This window comes from Furipterus horrens, unplaced genomic scaffold, assembly GCF_987537825.1.
Source record: "Furipterus horrens unplaced genomic scaffold, mFurHor1.1.pri manual_scaffold_2, whole genome shotgun sequence".
Classification (NCBI taxonomy): Eukaryota; Metazoa; Chordata; class Mammalia; order Chiroptera; family Furipteridae; genus Furipterus; species Furipterus horrens.
This window is the reverse complement of record NW_028327172.1, coordinates 14,035,144-14,054,842: the sequence shown is the minus strand read 5'-3', so window position 1 is coordinate 14,054,842 and position 19,699 is coordinate 14,035,144. Positions and strand designations below refer to the sequence as shown.

At 53.6% G+C, this 19,699-nt stretch overlaps 1 protein-coding gene across 1 annotated transcript in view; it reads right to left on the bottom strand.

Moving 5' to 3' along the window:
* Positions 1-899: 899 nt before the first annotated feature.
* ALX4 (ALX homeobox 4) overlaps positions 900-19,699 on the bottom strand; it is a 37,227-nt gene continuing 18,427 nt past the window's right edge. Inside the window, exons 2-4 of the mRNA XM_090267570.1 lie at positions 8,287-8,597; positions 1,970-2,098; positions 900-1,229 (exon numbers count right to left, since the gene is read on the bottom strand). Coding sequence (XP_090123696.1) covers positions 900-1,229; positions 1,970-2,098; positions 8,287-8,597 — 770 coding nt within the window. The remainder of the gene's footprint in view (positions 1,230-1,969; positions 2,099-8,286; positions 8,598-19,699) is intronic.

Sequence of the window (19,699 nt, the reverse complement as noted above, 5' to 3'; positions counted from 1 at the left end):
AGGCCTGACTGGATGGAGAACAGAAGTGTCCCACCCACCCACTGCAGCTGTCATCCTGCCCTCACCTGCATGTCAGGTGGCCGTAGAGCAGAAGTGAGTGCATGATTCCCTGCCCCCACCTGGACCCCTCCCTGTAGCCCTAGAAACTTTTCTTCCTCCAGCACCAAGGGTACGCGGGTGGCCTGCATCCTCCCCCAGCAGTGTTTACCCAGACCCAGAGTTTCTGGGGTGTGAGGGCGTGGGGACATGTCCCCCATCCTCCTGGATGTCAGCATTGCTGGGTGACAGCTGGTTTCTTTGGCTCCATCTCCCTCTCCTCTGCCACTCCCTCAGGGTGTGTCTAGCATAAGGGACAGCCAGGACAGGACTCCTTCCTTCTGGGTGAAGGTGAGGCAGGTGCCTTGGGTGTAGGTCGGCCTCCGGGGAGGCAGGAGGCTGACCCTGCAGGGCAGGCTGTTCTTCAGACAGTCTTGGGCCTGGTAACCAGGGACCTCACAGTGATGGCACTGAAGCTGCTGCCGGCTCTGGATGGGACTTTAAACTTGACTCAATGGTCAAACCAGGCAGGATGGTGCAGCAGGAGTGGGGAGAAAGGGTCTTCAGCTTATAATGGATGCAAAGCTGCAAAACTCGGCCACCAGCCTCCTCTGCTGCCTCTGGCCAGGAGCAGGGGTCTGAGCCTCAGTGCCAGGGAGGGACAGGGGCCTGCTGTCCCCTCCCTCCCAGCAGTCCACAGGACCTCAGACTTGGGGTGGCTGAAAGTGCTGAGGGTCAGGCCCCTGGCCCAGGCCTGGTTCCTAAGAAGAAAATTGGGGAGGCTGGGGGCCTGGGAAGCATGGGCCTGGCCAGTGCCCCGAGGTGGGGGAGGGTGCAGGTGGGATGGGACAGGAGGGGCCCTGTCATGTGGCCCAGGAGATGGCTGCGCTGTGCTCCTTGGCTTTCATGCGGAGGGTCGCGATGCTCGAGGTCTTGCGGTCTGGCTCGCCACTGAGCTCGTAGCCGTTGAGGCCAGGGCTGAGGCCTGCTGCTCCAAACAGACCACCCATGTGTGTCTGGCCCACGTGGCTGCCTGCGCCAGGGACGCTCAGGAAGTCGGTGACGCCGCTGGCCCCAGAGCCAGGGGGATGGGTGTGAGGGGACATGCAGGCTGGCACCGGGTCACAGGGGACCACGCAGGCTGGCACCGGCGAGGCAGCCCCGTTGTTGCCGATCCAGGATGGGTTCTGAATCTGGGGAGAAGGAAGGAGAGGTGTCACAGGCTGGCTGGGGTGAGGGCAGGCGGAGTACATGGGGACGTCCCCTACCCATGAGTCACCTTGTCCCACTTAGGAGCCCATCATTAGGGTGAAACCATTCCTGGCTGTTTACTTGGAGCCGCTCCAGACCTTAAGGTCCTCCGGATGCCCCCAGGAAAGCCTGGGCTTTGTGCTTTGGTCCCGGTGCCCGCAGGGCCAAGCAAGCAGCAGACAGAAATTCTGTTTTAAAGACTAAACTTTGAACTTCACTGAGGGTCCCACAGTGCATCCCAAAGTCAGTGGCTGAGGTTCTTGGAGCTGATGCCGCTGAGGCTTGAGACCCCACTGAGGACAGGACAGAAGGGGCTGCCTCAGGAGGTGAGGAGCAGCAGTGGCTGGCTGCATGGACGGAGCCAGCAGGACGCCCACACACCTCCGCGAGTGGAGGAGGCCCAGCAGCAGTGGGGGCTGCACTGGACCTCTTTTCTGCCATCCATGCTTCCACTCTGGACCCCATTTACCTCTAAGTATTTGTGGGGAGGAAGAGCTGGGGCTCAGCCAGGCCTGGGTGGACACTCACACTGGGCCCACCGGCACGCAGCTGGACTGCGTGGAAAGGAACGCAAAGCTGTGAGTCCTGTCCCCGAGGACCTGGGTCCTTCTCCGAAGTGCCAGTTCTCAGAGTTTGAGGGGCTGGGGGTTGGAGCAGGCACCCGGGGCGGGAACTTACTTACCTGGGCGTAGTTCTCAGCTCGAGTGAGGAGGGGCAGCTCATAGGCCGTGGAGAAGTGGGTTCGAACCTGCTGCATCTGCCCAAAACGCTCCCTCTTTCTCCACTTGGCTCTCCGGTTCTGGAACCAGACCTACAGATCAAGCAGTTGTCACGGGGTCAGAAAGCCTTGCCCTTGGGCAGTGCAAGAGGTCCCTGGAGCCCCAGCGGGTCATGGGGCTGCCCATAAGTGCTGCTTCGATGTCAATCCCCAAGAGCTTACAGTCTAGAATGATCCACGTCAAGTGTCATAAAGGTAGCTTACCCCACAACTAACCATGGCTGTGATCTTGGCCAGGAACGTCGTTTTTGCTAAGCTTCAGAATCTAGCGCTAGCAAGTGTCACACACTTGAAACACATCCCTGGTCACTCAGCAGTCATCCAACCAAAGCCAGCCCAGCGTGGCCCGATCTGCTGTGGACCACAGGCTCCTGGGCAGAACCTGATAAAAGCTGTAAACACCATCCTGCTAGACTGCCACGCGCCGGTTTCCCAAAAGGTTTGTGGCTCCCTGGGGCCTGGCAGCCCAGAGTCCCTACCCTCCTGGGTCCTCTCCGCAGCATTCTTATTGCAAATGGTCTCTGGCTCAGAAGACCCCCGTGTTAAATGTCCTGTGGGTCACAGGGGCTCAGAGGACAAGAGAGGCAGCCAGCGACGGCTTCTTGGAGGGGAGGACTGGAGCTGGGCCAGAGTGTTGGCTGGAGGGTGGAAGGTCCAGGCCTGAGTGTAGAAACACCTGCCCAGCTGGGGGGAGTGGCAGGAGAGGGGCACAGAGGAAGCAGAAGTTGGATCATGGAGGGCCGCTAATGCCAAGTAGGGGTTTTCGCCCTGGGCACTATTGGTACAGGCAGACGCTGCAAACTCATGCTCAGAAGAGTAGCCTGATTGGTGGGGGGCGGGTACCTGTCACTGAGCATGGGCGGGTGGAACACTGGCTTGATTGGGGACCTGACGGGGTTGGTGATCTCTGAGACAAGTGAAGGAGCTAGCATCTTGGGCGGGTGGGTGGGGTCCATTTCCTTTGCTGGAACATTTCTGGCATGCTGAGAATGTTCCCAAGTCTCATGGGCAAGAGTTCATTCATCCTGAGGCCTACGACCCCTGCCTTGACTTGGAATCATCGAATTATCAGAATCATGGTGTGGGAGTGGGAGAGGGGAGATCAGCACCCAGGCCAGGAATGGTCTGGGGCTGAGTCAAAGGCAGACCTTGGTGCTCCCCAGAGGGAGCTTCCTGTCAGCTTGATGTGCACCTGCCAGCTGACTCAGGTACAAGTGACCCCAACCAGCACACTGCCAGAGCTCTGGAGGATGGGGCATAGGGCAGTGACAAGGACCTTGGTGTGGACCTGCGAGGAGTCTCATCAGGTTCTCACTAGACCTGGGCACTGAGGAAGCCAGCTTTGCTCAGGGAAATAAATCCCTGCTGTGCGGGTGGAAACACTTCCCGTCCCTCCTGGTCAGTGCTGCACAGCTGGGTGTGAGAGGAGAGGAGTCCTCTCCACAAACAGCTCTGCGCTGCGGGGCCCGGCTTCCTCGGAGGGAGCGGGAGCTGGGCCCTAGGGGCTGGGTGCTGGGTGCGGACGGGACTTCCCACAGGGTGGCACCGAGGCTGCTCAGCCCATACAGGCTGCTGGTGTAGCTGGGGCGCGGAGGAAGCACTGGAGCATGGGCGTTGCTGACAGCCTCCACTTCTGCCTCTGGAAAATGGGTCGATGTCTGTATTGACATCCTCACAGGGTGATTCCTCAGAGAGCAAATTTTGTCACAGTTTTGAGAGTACTTCACATTTATTTATAGCTCCTGACCTTTCTTACTGTCTTTTGCTAGAGGAAAGGGTCAAAAGAGATGGAGTATATTAGCTCACGTTAGCGTGGGAAGGGTGGGGTGAGGAGGGAGTGTGAGGCTGCACCTCACTTCCCCCAGTCCCAAGCATGTATGTGCACCAGTGTGTACACACACACACACACACACACACACACACACACGCTGGCCAACATGTCTTTCAGAGTTTTTCCATTTCCCCCCTTGACTCTGGTATAGGAGAAGCATTCTTCCTGTGTCCTCCCTGGAGACTGGCCCTCTCCTGGGCTTGGGGTCTCAGCCCTGCCCCAGAGCCTGCTGGGAGCCAAGGGCAGATCAGGTCTCCTCTCTGCGCAGCTGAAATGGGATCCCCCTTTATCAGTGGCCTGGAATGGGGAACTGGGGGCAGGATGAGAGAATGCATCAGAGGAGCTTGTTTTCATTTCATGTTTAATTTCCTGCAGGCTTAGCTCAGTCTTTCCGCTCCTTCCTCCACCTCCCAGGGTTTTCTGTGGGGGGAGCCAGGGGGAGGGGAGAAGCCCACTGGACGCATCAAGATATATGGCTTCTTTCTTTCTTTGGGGGTGGGGAGAAGGCGAGAAGAAGTTCAGTTGCCACCACTGCAGGGGGTTCCAAATCTCTGTGCACTCGGGGGTCCCTGTGTGGGAACGTAGAGGCGGAGAGGTGCCGGTGAAGGCGTCTGGCTGGGCAGGAGGGACACAGAGGGAGGAGGGAGCAGGCCGGTGTCCCTAAAGGAGCCTGGAATTGAGAGGAGGAGCAGAGTGGGGGCAGATGGAATGTAGGGGGGCTGGAGCTGAGTGTGGGGGAGGAGGAGGCCAGGAGAGGAGAGACCTGGTTATCGAGGAAGATCGATGAGCAGGCAGGGGAGAGGCAGCAGAGGGAGCAGTGTCTCTGGGAAGGGAGTGGACTGGGGTCAGGCTGGGGCCTTCATCTGAGGGCTGAGGATGGAGACTGTGCAAGGTGGCCCAGCTGGTGGGGAGCAGGCCGAGGGGAGTAGACCCACCCACCGCCTCCTCCAGCGCCTTTCTTCCTGGGCCTTACCCTCTGCACAAGGCTGGGGCTTTTGTGCCCAGATCAGGGCTTAAGCTAAGTTAGTGTCTCTGGTCTTCAATCTCCTCCCATGTAAATTGGGTGCTGGCAGGGGTGTCCTCACGGGCCCCTCCTCTGCTGACATTCCTGGGTCGTGAGGCTCTGAGTGTCCTTGCGTTTCTGACCCTTGGAGCCTGGTGCTCTGAGAGCCGCCCCTGCCCTGCCCCCAAACGCTCTGTGCCCCAGGCCTGTCTCCACTATACAACCCCAGGGAGAAGAGCAGGCCGTGAGGTCCTGGTCTTCCCTTCTGGGTGTCTCACCCCAGGCCCACCCCGTTCCCAGGCCCACCCCAGCCTGGGCCTCTCCCCAAGGAGCCAACCGTCTTGGCAGAGGTCTTGCTAACCGCAGCCCATCTGGGGCCAGGGCGGGGTGGCCCAGGGCGGGGAAGGCCTCTGTCTTATTGTCTTTAGACACCAGCTGCAGAGACTGGAATCCCAGACAGCAGAGAGGCCCCTGTAGCCCCCTAGAGCAGGGCCAAACCTGGGCTTCTTCCCAGAAAAGGCCCGTCTCAGGGCTCCTACTGCCTCCTCCCTGTCCCCACCACCACTCTTCACCAGGCACCTGGCTTCCCACCAGCTGGTTCAGGGCCCCAAACAAACTCAGCAGAGGTTTCTACCTCCACTCACACCACCCCCAGGGCACTACCCGGCTCAGGGCTCAGCCCAGAGGTCTGACACACGCAAATATCCCACCCACCCTGCTGCCTTTTTATAAAGAAGTCTCGGAACAGTCTGGCATGTGTCCTCATACAGTAAACTAAAGTAAAAGAAGCCCTGGGATAGAACGTGGGAAACTTAGATCTTAGTCTCAGCACTGTCACCGAGTCACAGGCCTGAGTCTTTGATCCCAGGCAATCGCTTCCCTTCTCTGGGCTTCTTTGTTATCAAGTGAGAGGACCAGGTGATCCTTTCCAGCACTAATGCCGCCCATTAGGGTTTCCCTTTCTGCCTTGGCTGCTGGGAAGCTCAGAGGTTAAATCTTCGCTCAGTGACAATTATGATCCTAAGCCAAGATTTTTGACATAATTACCTTTCCATTTTATGAAATTGTTCTTGTCCTCAGGTGAAAATAATAAATCTTTAATTATAAGCTGCCTCAGCTCCTTTTTGGAAGCAGACATAAATGTGTGCATGTGCAGCAAGAACAGTTTTAGCTGGATGATGGTGACAGAACAATGCTAGACATGCCCCATGTCATTTCCACGTTTGGTACTGGGAGGGCCACGCTGGGCACTTCCATCCACTTGCTAGGAACACACACACATGCACGCACATGTACATACATCCTGCACAGAAAATGAACCGGTTTACTCCACACCTTCAGGAATTCCCACAACCAGCTGCCCCTTCCTTCCCCTCTCCCCAAAATCATTGGCTGAGCTGAGGCTGGATTCTTGGATTCCTGTCCAGAGTCTGAGCCCATGAGGTCGCGTGGCTGGTTATCCCAACTCAGATGAGACAGTGGGTGTGAGAGGGCTTTCGGGGTCCCAGTAAAGCCTCCGCTGCCATGCCTTCCTGCCCCGACATTCACTGAGTGCTGGAGCAAAAAGCCACAGCCAGCCTGCCCTCAGGAACTTACGCCTGCACAACCCGCTCGTTCGGAATCCCTTCAGTACAGGGTCCCTTCCGGATGTCTACATGTTTGCTGATCATTGCCAGTCCTTTTTCACATTAGCTATTGCAGATAAAAATTATTCTGGCACAAATTACAAATGCCTCTTCTTAGTAAACAGAACATGGTAGATACGGACGAACCTTTTCTTGCTGCCTTAGAAAAACTCTGCCCTTGGGGTCTCTTCTGAGTAAGGAAGGGCCTTTCGTCCCGGCACTGAAAGCCCCCCTGAACTGAACCGAGCTGAGCTGAACTGAGCTGCTTTAAAAACAACAGCAACAACAGCAAAAAACAAGTCCCCTTTTTCTCAAGCTGTGGATTTCCCTGGTACGCTGGAGGGAGAAAACCACTACCTGACAACACCTTATTTGCTATTTCTGACATGCTCTGGGATAGAAAAGCAGGCTGAGCGTGGTATTTATTTTGAGCTAAGCTGAAGCCTGAGCCTCAGTGCATGGATGATTTTGTCACCTCTTTGGGGGGGGTGGTACTTGTAGGTCTTGGCTTCCTGTCTAGTTCACTCTTTGTACAATTTCATGCAGGGAGGCAGGGACACCCTGTCTGGACAAAAGAGGTCAATCGGTCCACAAATTTTTTTTTTTTTTTTTTTTTTTGCTCTTGTCGCTCTCTTTTCAGGCTTCTCTGACTGGTCGAAATACAGTGATGAGCAATCAGGCAGTACCTGCCCTCCAGGACTCACAGTCTAGTGGGAGGAGACAGATAAAACCATTTCAGCCAGTCATAAAGCCTACAAAGAAGATAAAACGGGGTAGCAGGTAACCTGGTTTGGTTGTGTTGTATTGTGTTGAGTTGTGCTGAGTTGAGTTCGTCTGGGATGAATGGTGTTGGGTTGGGTTGGGTTGAGCTGTATTAGTTTGGGTTGAGTTGGGTTGTAGTGGATTGAGGCATGTTGGAGTTTGTTGTGTTAATTTGGGTTGGGTTGGGTTGGGTTGCATTATATCAGTTTGTGTTGAGCTGGGTGGTGTTGTGTTGAGTTGTGTTGTATTGTATTGATTTGGGTTGAGTTGGGATTGTCACTCCCGAGTCAGACTGCACAGCCATTCTCGGTGGTGCAGATAGACTCTCAAGAAGCTACGCCATCGTCTCTCGAGACGGATGGCTGCCGATGATGATGATGATGATGAGTTGGGTTGTACTGGATTGAGCTGTGCTGGATTTTATTGTGTTGTGTTGTGTTACGCTTGTTGGGTTGTGTTAGGCTGGGTGGTCGGGTTGTGGTAGGGGGCTACTGCATTCCCCATGGTGGTCAGGAAGGCTTCTCAGAGGAGGTATATCAAGTTGGAACCTGAAGATGGAAGAGTAGGTGGCCATCCTGGGCAGGAGGAAGAGCTGGATTGTTCTCTGGCTCTGCCTGTTGGGCTGCTGTGGATGTCTTTAGGTTTACCCTGTTTCCTTTCTAAGAGACGGGCCTTCCAGAGCAGAGACCAGTTGATTTCTCCTTTGTAAAAAGGCCTGGACTCTCACGTCACGTAAAGCCCAGAAATACAGCTAACATGCTGCCTGCCCTTCTAAAGAGCCCTGCTTCTTCCATTCCTGCTCCAACCAGAGCAAGAAGCCCAGTATTGAAGTGGATAAAAGCGGACATGCATGGGGGCGCGAGGGGCAGGCTGGCCGCCTCTGGGCCTCTCCTTCGACTTAGGCGGAGAGAATGTGGTTGAGGGACAGTCAGGCAGTCTCAGCTCCAGCCACCTGCCCACAGGCAGGCCCCGCTCTCCCCGCCTCCACGCCCTCACTGACCTGCACGCGGGCCTCGGTGAGGTCCGTCCTCATAGCCAGCTGCTCCCGCGCGTACACGTCGGGGTAGTGGGTCTTCTGGAAGACCTTCTCCAGCTCCTCCAGCTGGTAGCTGGTGAAGGTGGTTCGGTTCCGCCGCTTCTTGCCCTTGTTGCTCTCTGAGTCGGCCTTCTCCAGCGGGCTGGGGAGGTCGGTGCTGGCCCGGTCCTGGGGCCCCTTCACGCCAGCCTCCTTCACGCTGAGGTAGCTGCTGTCCATCCCCACGGAGTCCGAGTCAGGCGGCAACTCCGGCTCGCTCAGGGAGCTCTCTTTGGCTGAGGGGGGAGGAAGCAAGGTTAGAAACCAGCGGCTGAACCAAGCAACAGAGCCGGGAGCCATGGGAGAGCCCTTCCCTGCCTTGCCCCTGCCAAGGGAGCTTTAGATGTGAGGTCAGGAGGCCTGGGTTCTAATCCTGGCTTGCCATTACCATGTCATGTGACCTTGGGCAAGTCCCTTTCCCTCTCTGAGCTTCTTTACCATAATCTCAGAATGGGTCCCTTTCAACATCAGTGTTAGGTGACTCTGGATCAGTTATATGTTACCTCTATGACCTTTAATTCCTGTCCTACTGACCTGTCTCCTCCTTCTAGAAAGGTCCCCTGTGCCAGAACTTCTCCTTTGGGCAGCCAGCCTGCTGACTCAGGGCCTTGGACTCCCCGGGGTGGAATGGAAAACTCATTCCGCAGTCATTTCTGGCCCAACGGGGCTTGGGTGAGGAGGAGAGGCAGCATTCAGGCGGACAGGAATGCCCCCCCTTTCCTGGCCTGGTTCTTTTGAGGGTTCAGTAGGAGTTGTGGAGATTCTTCTCCACAAACCCTATCCCCTAGCCCTCCACACTGGCCTCATCTATTGGCCATGCAGTGTCCTACCCACTGCACGTGGGCCCTGGCAGATGTACACAAAGCTCAAGGCCCAGGCCTGACAGAATGGGGCTCCCTCTACCCACCAATTCTTAGAAGCTCCGAGCTGGAAAGGACTGGCCAACCCATGCAGGTCCAGGATGAGGAAGCAGAAGCCAGGGTGGGCGGGTGGGGCGGGGAGGGGCTTGTCCACATTCCGGTAGCCCAGTTAGCACCCTGGGCAGATACCACAGCCTCAGAGGTTGAAGTGTGGGCTCTGGAACCAGGCACCAGGGTATGACTGCCACAGGGACGACTCTCCAGCTGTGTGCTTTGGACAGGTCACTTAACCTCTTTGTGCCTCAGTTTCCCCCTCTATAAAAGGGGGATGAAGATGCCTGCAGGGTAGGTATCTTCACGGGGTAGCTGTAGGATAAAAGAGGCCAACACATAAAGCACTTGGCATAGTACCAGCTGTGTAAGTTTCTGCTAGAGTCAGGTCCGGACCTGCAAAGAGCAGAGGACTGACCTTGGAGAAGTTCTCCAAGTGGGCACACCCCCCTGGAGCACCTGCGTGCAGGAGCACGTGCGACACTGTGGGAAGGGCATGGAACTGGTGTTTGGAGCCAGATGTGAGCCCCTCTCTGAGCCACATTCCTTTGTCTGTGACTCTCATGGAGTAAGATGACGTAAAAGATTAATGAGACACACGTGAGGGGCATCTGACAAGACCTTTCATATGCACAGGCTCTGATCGTCATAAGCATGGGAGTCACTCTGACCCTCAGTTTCCTCTTCTGGGAACAGGTCCAAGCAGCAGGCATCACATGTCAGGACGATGCCTCTAGCCCAGGTGTCCTGGCTCCACCCAGGTTCTGGGGGCAGGGGCTTCGGGTTCACCCTGATCCCTGGCTTTCTGTGTACACTGGGGGCTATCTTCATGCCAAGGAAGCTGAGAGGGACATTTTATCTCTGTCATTCTCACCTCCCTCTCCAAGGCACTGAAGAAAAGCCAGCGGAAGTGAGTGAGCCAGAAGCAACCTCAGGAGGACATTTCTGAGGGTCGCCACCAGTGCTGACGCCCGCAGGGTGGTGGGCCAGCCGGCGGAGATCACACACGACACCGTGTGAGCCCAGGCACACACAGACTGCCAGGCCTCAGTGACAGCGCCATGCAAACTGCAGCTGGCCGCTGGGCCAAGAGCTTTCAGCAAAGATATTTATCTTCCTGGCAGACAAATAAGTTTTATGTTTTGGGCTTTTTTTTTTTTTTTGAAAGAGAAGAAATACCACTCAGCCTCACCAAAAATAAACATCTCCGTTATGCAACTTCCTGGAGGCCAGCCTGGGAGGGGGCAGCCCCTGCCCCTCCTGCCCTGGCCCTCTCCCTAGGCTCCATCCCATGACCTCGACGACCCTTGAGCATCCTCTGGCATCCAGCCTGGGGTCGGGACCACTCTGCACAGCTGTAGGGGCTGGGCTGAGCTGAGGGAGCTCCAGGTTATAGAAATGGAGGATTGGGGGTACCAAGGCCAGAGAGAGCTCAGGATGTGTGCTGATGGGTGAGAGAGTAAGGCCTCTCAGCTCCTGGGTCCTTTCCCCAAGGAGAGCCGTGGGGGCCCAGGATGCCAGTGGTCTCACATAAACGAGGAGTTCCTGCTCTGCTCATCCTGGGGGCAGAAGGAACCAGCCCCTGAGGATGAGGGAGCGAAGATCACTGAGCTGGTTCTGGGCTTAGTCCATGGGAGGTGGCAAAATGTTCAGTCTTCCATGGCAAAAAGTAAGAACTCAGTTTCCCCACCTCCAGCCACCCACTGAGACCGAGCTGGTGGGGGGTGGGGGCATGCATAAGGAGACAGCACAGTATGTGTGCAAAGACCACCAGACCAGGACTTGGGAGCTCTGTTCTTGGTCCCAGCTCCAGCACTGTCTGCTCATGACTTCTGATGGCTCATTTCACAGAAGAGTCTCATCTGCAAATGGGAGTAGGCATGTCCCCTCTGGAGTGGGGGGTGGGGGAGCAGGCAGAGGGGTGTCACACCTCAACTGGGCAGAGTATCCCTCCCACCTTAGGACTAGTGGACCTTCCCCTTAGAATCTGGATGGGAAAAGAGGGGACAATGGGGCGTGTCTGTCCAGGCAAACGTCAGCCAACTGGAAAGACTGAGTTGGAGGAATTCTGGCTCTGGTCCTCAAAGAGGAAAAAGAGCCTCCTAATCTCAGTCTTGATTGTTAATCATCTTGCTTTAAACCCTGAGGCTGGCTCCCTAATTTAGACAACAAAGGGAAGCTCCCTAAGGTTCTGGGGCCACCCAGCTGATCAGAATGACAAGCCAAGGTCCTCTCAGGTCCTCAGTCCAAAGATTCCGGATTCGGGGGAATCTGTGTCAACCTCCTTCCACCCGCCCACCCCCACCCCCCCAGCATCTCCACCAAGTACTGTCCCTATGGCTTTGGTGACAGAGAGCTCACTGCCCCCGGGGTACTTGTCCTGACGTCCAGCCCCTGTGTGTCCCCTGTAGGTCTGACCTGTTGGTCTTGGTTCTAAACCTCCTGGCCCTTCCCCAAGACAGCCCTGCAGACATCTAGAGCTGGCTGTCACACCTCTGAGTCTTCCAGCTCCTGACTCAATATTCTTAGTCCCCGCGCTGTCCCTCAGGTGGCCCTGAGTTTATCGAGCCTGTGTGAGACAGGAGGATGCCATGGGTGGCACCAGGTCTGGGCAAAGCCAATACACTGTCCTCCAACTTGATGATCCAGAGAGGCTGGGTGGAGAATCATCCTGGTGTCCCGAGACCCAGGTGCTCTTGGGTCCAGCTCACTGTCTGGAGCCCCTCTCAGTGAGACGGCCACTGAAGACAGAGGTTCTGTGACACAGGCTGATTCACTACTGACCAAAGGGGAGCCCTCCCTCCCCCCACCTGCCTGGAATGTCCCTTCTTTCCAGCTGACCTCTAAGATCCAGTCAAGCATCAGCTCCTCCAGGAAGCTCCCCCAGACTGACAGCCATACAGGCCCCTCTGTCCTCTGTTCAGCCTCTCTAATTACTGCCTGTGGTCCTGCTACTACATAACCAAGCCCTGAAACACCCAGCTCCTTCCATAGAATGTCAATTTCCCGAGGGTTGGGACCTCATGCCATTTGTCCCTTCTCAGCCCAGGGCTTAGCTCAGGACGGGGCAGGAGGCAAACATGCAGTAAGAAGTTACTGAAGAATAAAGGGACGATTTCTAAGAGATATGACTGAGCTCTGACTCTGTCCAGCTACCTTTGTGCACCTACCGTGCGCCAGTGCCCTATAGCAGACATGCAGAAAATGCTGAACGAAGGAATGAACCAATTCACCCTGGCAGACGATGAGAACGGAGGGTAGGGTACATGCAAAAAGAGGCACATGATCACTAACGCCCCCCTTAAAGGCGGACAGCTGAAGCAGGAGGAGATGAGATTGCCGAGGGGGAGAGGGGAGAAAAACAAGACAGACATTGAAGGATGTCCCCACGCAGGGGAGTGGGAGGGGTGCGGGGAGGGCTGGGAGCAGGAGAAGCGCAGATGGGCTTCAGAGAGGGGGCTTAGGAAACCCAGTCCAGCTTCTGCCAGGAGCCAGCTCCGCACCCACCATGCTGCTATGCGGGGGCAGAGCAAAGGCCACCGGGAGACCCTCGGCTGGCCAGGGCCAGCCTTCTTCAGGACAATGGCACCCAGCGCCGGCATGAGGCTGAGGAGCAACGAGCCCTACCTGGGTCCAGTCACCTGTCTGCAGGTGTGACTCCTCCCCTGCCCTCCCCAAGGCAGGTCCCATTAAGGACTCTGGACTGGCGCTGTGCTGACACCCTTCCCACGGTGGGCTTTGTCCCCAGCTGTGGGGCCCGAGACAATGTAAGCCCAATGGAATGTCTTGATGGGGAAGTAAAACTCAGACTACCTGGAGGAAATCCAATAATGTGCATAAACCATCAAGAGGGAGCTTGCCCCACGGAAGGTGCCCCGGTCACGGTGGCCATGGCGGCTCCGCATGCCCTTCCAACAACCCGAGGCAAACGTAACTCCTATCGACCACCCCTGATGAAGTGGGAAGCGTTCAGTTCAAGGTTCTTTCCTTCACTGGCAGCCACAGAAGGCCCTTCGGCCTCAGCCCGAACCCCTTTTGGGAGGAGGTCTGAACCACACCTGGGAGCCGCTGGACTGTCCTGGCTGTGGGATTTCAGGAAGTAGAAAGCCTCTCTTCATTCCCTCACCTCACCATTTGTCCTGGTTCAACCCAATGGCATCTCTCTAATCTGGTCCAACTTTTTCTGGACATGAAAGCCCTTGGGAGATTTCCAAAGGTGACTGTGATTATTATTTTTTTTTTTAATGACTGATTTAGAGAATTTTTTTATGACTGTGGTTTAAAGAGAACGAACTTCTGAAGCTGTCTGGGGAGAGGGTGCTGGGTGCTTCTGCACAGGTCCTCCTTCTGCGCCCGAGCGCGCCCTCGGGCCTGTGGCTCGGCCAGCAGCTGGGGACGTGTGTGGGGACATACCGTAAGCTGCCTGCAGAGCACGCATGCTTGCATGGTCACGTGGGACGCGTGTGCCCACGGGTGTGTGCGCTATTGCACGTGCGTGTATGTGTAAGCGAGCGCTATCCTGTAATATGTGTGGTGGGTGGGGACATGGGGGGGCGCATAGTTGTGCACAAGCCCTTGCATATGGAGTGTACGTCTGAGGGTCTGAGTAATTTTATCCTCCATGGTTTTGATTACATCTATTTTTCCTCCAAACATCTGCTTTGTGGGGGACATGCCGCTCGCTCTGTTCTCGGGTGAGCTGGCCTCACACCCCCTGTGGCAGAGGGCACAGCGCCGATGTAATCTCCTTAAACAAAACAGGCCAGCGTGAGGCCCTTTCATGCTATTTAAAGGGCACTGACTAAACCCATTGCTGTCCAAACAGTCATGTGGGGGTGGGGGGCAGAGGTTAAAGGTTAGCCATTGATCATGTCCCCAGCCCACCTCATCTGCCACTGGGCTCTGTCCAGAGCTCAGCTTGAGGTCCCCAGTTTAGCTCCAGGACCAATAAATAAGGCTGAGGGGCAGCAGTAACAGGGGGTGACATTTCAGCGAACAGGCATGGACTGTGCTGTGTGCACCAGTGGGGACAGCGTCCCTGCCCCACGGAGCTGCGGATCTGCAGGAGACGGTGGGGGGCGGAAGCGCCGGCGCTCGGGCCAGCCACCCGCAAGGGGACGCAGGCGCTCCTGTTCAACAACACACACCAGCCCAAGCCCTAAAAATGCTTCTCCAAACAAGGGAAGTCTGAGAAACTGTTACAGACCACAGGAGGCTAAGGAGACATGAGGACTAAATGCCACATGCTGCCCTCGATGGGGTCCTGGAACAGGAAAAGGACGTTAGGGAGAAACTGGCAAAATCTGAATGAGGTGTGGCGTTTACTTAACAGTCAATGTTTAAAAAAAAAAAAAATCAGCGGGCAAAGTGGACAAACATTTCACCCAAGAAGATATACAGATGGCACGGCCCAGCGATCTCCCTGCCGGGTATTTGTTTGATCACAAAGGGCTTCACTGGTGTGTGGAGCCAACCTGTATCCCACCCTGCACAGGAATGTGTTAAAATTCATAAAATTGTACACCCCCCAAATTTTAATTGTACAGCATGTTACTTTAAAAATAAAAGAGATGTAAGCTATAGAGAAAATACAAATGTATGTTTAAATATACTAAAGAAGAACTAAGTAAAAAATGTGTATGTCTTCACCCAGTAAGTCCACGTCTAGGAATTTATTCTGAAGAAATAATTACAGATGAGCACAAAGGATTAACTAGAGAGAAAGTTCATCTTGGCATTGTTATATAGAAAAACTGAAAATAGCCAAGAGTATCTGGTTAAATTAATGATGATAGTTCCATAAATGGAAGATCCATCCTGATATTCTTTATTCTGCGGACTGTTTCTTTCTTGGCATTTAACACATGTTATTATGTATTTATTTGTTTTTTTCTCCCGTATTGTCATTCTCTCCCTTCCATAAAGTAGGGAGAATATCTGAATATATTTGTTTTACTTATCCTTTCATTCTAATGCCTCGTATTGTGGCTGGCGTATAGTAGCTGTTCAATAAACATTTGATGAACAAATGAGTGAAACTGACACTATAGAATAATAGCATTTTAGTACTTGTAAATATGTTCCAAGTATGTTAAGTGAATCTCACTTTGGGGTGGTTGAGTGGAGTATCTGGCCTTAGGAAATACTAGAAGCTTCCAGAGGTAAGAATATAGGTAAATAGGTTAATTTTGTTCCTTTTTTTCTGACTTAAATTTTCAATTTGTCCTACTATGAGCAGGGATTGCTGTTATCTTTTTAAAAAAACACTATTTGAAAGCTGCCATCAGAATCCTGAATGATGCCTGCTTCAGGTAGGTGCTGGCTGGGATTGGGTGCTGGACTCCGCTGTGCGATTTTGGGAGGCTGGAGGTGAGCACCACTTGGAATGGGGTGAGGAAGAGGAGGGAAAGTTCAGAGAAAGTCCCCTTTTGCAGCAGGCATCGGCCACTGTCCTCACACACTGCCCCTCCCCATGACTCTAAGGCCTCTTGGCTAGTGGTGACTCCCAAATCCCAGGCTCAAGTTCATACTATCTAATGGCTTTCTCTGCCTTCAGGCTCACTACCCTCAGATACAATCAGACAGAGGGTCTGAAACTCACACATCTGATCATATCCTGACCCTCTCTGAAGGCGTTCGCTGACTCCCAGAGCCCTCACTGGGACTGCCAGGTAAAACACAGGGTGATCCGTGATGTTGGAACTTCAGAGAAGCAATGGATTAAAAAAAAATTTTTTTATAAGTATGTCTGAAAGTATGCATGTGTACATGGGAAATACACTAACAATGATAGTTTGTTTGAAATTCAAATTTAACCGAGCACCCTGGTTTTGTTGGTGGTTTGTTTTTTGCTAAATCTGCCAACCCTACAAATCAGGCTCATTCTGGCATTCAGGGTTCCCCAGGCAGGACAGGTCCCCCACCTGCCTCACAGACTTACATCTCCCCACCCCAACCCCTCCCCCTCACTTCTGGTGCCACAAACCAGCTCCCGCTGCTTCCACGTTTCTGCATGCACCCTCCTTTCTGACTGGTATGTCCTTCACCCCTCACACATCTGACTATACTACTATCACCTGTATGTCATTCTCTGTAACTTTTGTGGTTTCTTTTTCTCATTACACAGACTTACCTATGTTCTACATGAACACTTTTTGAAAATCAAGACAAACCAAAAGAAGAAAAAATGTAACACAGAAACATGCGTGGACCATATTTCTGTGTTTTTCCAGCCTAAGACTGTCCTGCACACTTTTCCATGCTGACTATATTCTTCTACCACATCACTTTTAATGGCTGCATAGTATTTCACCACATAGAAAAAATCTATTTTATCGAATCAGTCCTTTACTGTTGGGCACATGGGTTTCTGGTTCTTTGAAATGATAACAGGCCTATGATGCACATCCTCAGAGTTAAATCCCTCAATGCACTCATGGTGATTACCTTAGAAGAAGTTCCAAGAACTAGAAATACCGCATTAAACCATATATGCCCAAGACCGCTGATAAACACGGCCAAATTGTCTTCTAGAAACAAGCCAACATCTTCAGTGTCCAGTAGTGTGCCCACCTGCTTCGGAGCCACTGCCAGTCAGTGTTTTTTAAATCTTGGCCAGTGTGATGGATAAAAGCAAAGTTTTTTTTGAATTTACATTTTTGAAATTACCAGTGAAATCACACCTTCTATTTGCTGTATTTCGCCTTTTGAGAACTGCTTCTACTTGGGCTCCCGAGGTGGCCCCTTCTCCCAAACTGACTCCCAGGCTGGGTTGACCTCTTGGACACTGAATTTCCTGCTTGCAAGTGCTGGTTTATGGGGCTGCTCCCCACTAGACTATGAGTGGCTCAGAGCAGGGCCTCCCAGTGCATAGCTGGGTCCTGAGCCGGGGCCTGGGCTCCTGCCTTTGCTGGCACTGGGGCAGCTTTGCACACCTGCTGAGGGTAAGAAGGGCATTGTAGGAAAGCCACCCAGCCCTCAGTCCCCCAGCACACACTGCTTGTGCCGGGTGGCTGTGGCATGGGGGTGGGAGAGTAGATCTTGTGGAATGAGGGGTCTCAAGGAAACCAGCCAGGGTGGCTCAAGAAAACCAAAGGTGGCCCTGCGGCTTCTGTGGTCGTGGACAAAACTCTTGGCTTTTCTGTTTCTTCAGCTCCATCAGTCTTGTCCATATCCCTGCCCGAGGGGATGGGGAAGGCTTATGGAGAAGGCACAGCCTCTTCAGGAAGCCAAGACTGAGGAGGAATCTCCAGGCCCTTGCAGGAGGGTTGGAGGGCCACACTCCCAGTTGGCCAGAACCGAGGCTGCAGTTACTCACACTGGCCACCAGGAGGCACTGCAGTCCCAATAAAGTTCCTCTGGGCGAAGGTGGTGTCTCAGGACCCCAGTCCTGGATGAAGTTTCTAGAAGTTTGGTTGAAGACCCAGGCCCTACCTGGGAAGAGTTTGCCAAATGAGCAGTAATTCAGTCCTACTATGTGTCTGTTGTTGTCCTTGAACTACAAAGGACAGAGAGTTGGGTGAGGCAGGTCCCTACCCTTCCCCCACGGAGCCCTTTCCTCCTCTAGTTCTGAGATTCTCACAATCTTGACTCATTTTGATCCCCTCAAAATTTCCACATGGTGGCCTGAGCATCCTCAGTTTTCAGGTGGGAAAACTGAGGCTCAGAAAGGAGGGACTCATTGACAGTCACCAGCACTGGGTGGCAGCCTCACCTGAGCTCCCTTTATTTCTCGGAGGGGCCCCCCTTATGGAGAACCTGGGAGTCCTGACTCTCCAGCTACTTGTAAACGAGCCCAGCAAACGTGCCCCCCCCCCGCCCCTGCCAACAGCCCCTGGTGTTTTGCCTAGCTGGCTTTCCATGTGGCTGGCAGATTTGATGCCAACTCTTCTGTGGGTTGTCCCCAAGGGAGGCTCAGCAGAGGCCGGGCTGCAGACAGAAGCGCTCTCTGTTCTCCCGCCACAGGGGGTGGGGGGTCTTTCTCTGGCCCAGGGGATGGAAAGGGCTTCCCAGAGCCAAGGAAGGCAAAGGCATTAGCACTGAGCTCTCCCTGAAAATCAGGAACGGTGCTTCCCGCTTTCCCCAGGCGTCCTAGGACATCTGTCATGCTCCACTGTCATGGTTACTGACTCTGGACAACCACCACGTAAAGCACACCCATCCACAGCCCCAGAAACAGAGGCCGGAGGGAGCAGACAACTTGCCTAAGAAGTGGTAAGAGGTAGGGCTAGGGTCTGAACCCCCAGCCTGGGGCACTGCCTCTGGACCTTCCTGGGGTGGATTCCCTGTGTGGCACTGGGACAGGGCAGTCAAGCGACAGGGTCAGGGAAGACGGGGAAAGGTTGGGAGTCCCAGGAGAGCAGCTCCTCTCTGGTGCCTCTGCACTGAGCCCATCGCTGCCACCTTCAGGGCTGGCCCTGGTGGAACTTCAGGGGAAACCTGGGACCTCCAGTGTGGACCACTGTCATTTCTCAGGACTTGTTTCCAGGGTCTCTACATTCCCCAGCTTACACCCAACTAATTCTTTCTTGTTCTCTCCCTGACATTGTGTCTTGGTTTGCATTCTTTTTCTACTAAATACTAAAGTACGTGTGCAACTTTTTCTTAAACAGTTCCAAAAGAAATAATATGGATATATTATGTTTATATGCATATCATCACTGCAGATACAATATATACATAAAGAGAAAATGCAAGAGACATCAATACCAAACTTATGGGCAACAGTTAACATTTAGGGAATTGGTGCAAAGGGCATCTGGGAAGCCCTTGCAAACATATCTTTTCTTAAGAGTCTGGAATTTAAAAAAATTTTATAAAGAAGTAGGTGGATAAATGCAAAAACCCCACTCTATCCAGGAATCCCAGTTCGGAACCTGTATTTGTAATCATTTGAACAGGATCTAGACCGGAGTTTAGTTAGCAACCTTCCACCTGCCCCTCACCATCCACAGCCTCCAAGGTAGATGCCAACTCTGGGAAAAAACATTACTCTCCCAGCCCTTTGAAGACCTTAAGTGTCACAAAGCATTGGGTGACTCAGGTAGAGCACATGGTTCCTGTAACAGCTCCTCTAAAGCCTGTAAGAGGCAGTATTTTGTTAGCTGAGGTTAAGCTACCTTTGGAACTTAGAGTAAATGAGTGAGGTTTCCTTACATCAAAAAAAAAAAAAAAACAAAGTGCTTAGAAAGAAAACCCACTGACAATTGCTAAAACATGGGAGCAACCCAGAGTCCACCAACGGGTGAATGGATAAGCAAACTGTAGTAGAGACAATATACAATTGTTATGCAATGTTATTCAGCCTTAGAAAGAAGGATATTCTGATGCATGGATGGACCTTGAGGATATCATGCTGAGTGAAATAAGCCAGGCACAAAAAGACAAGCACTGTATAATTCCACTCACATGAGGGACCTAGGGCAGTC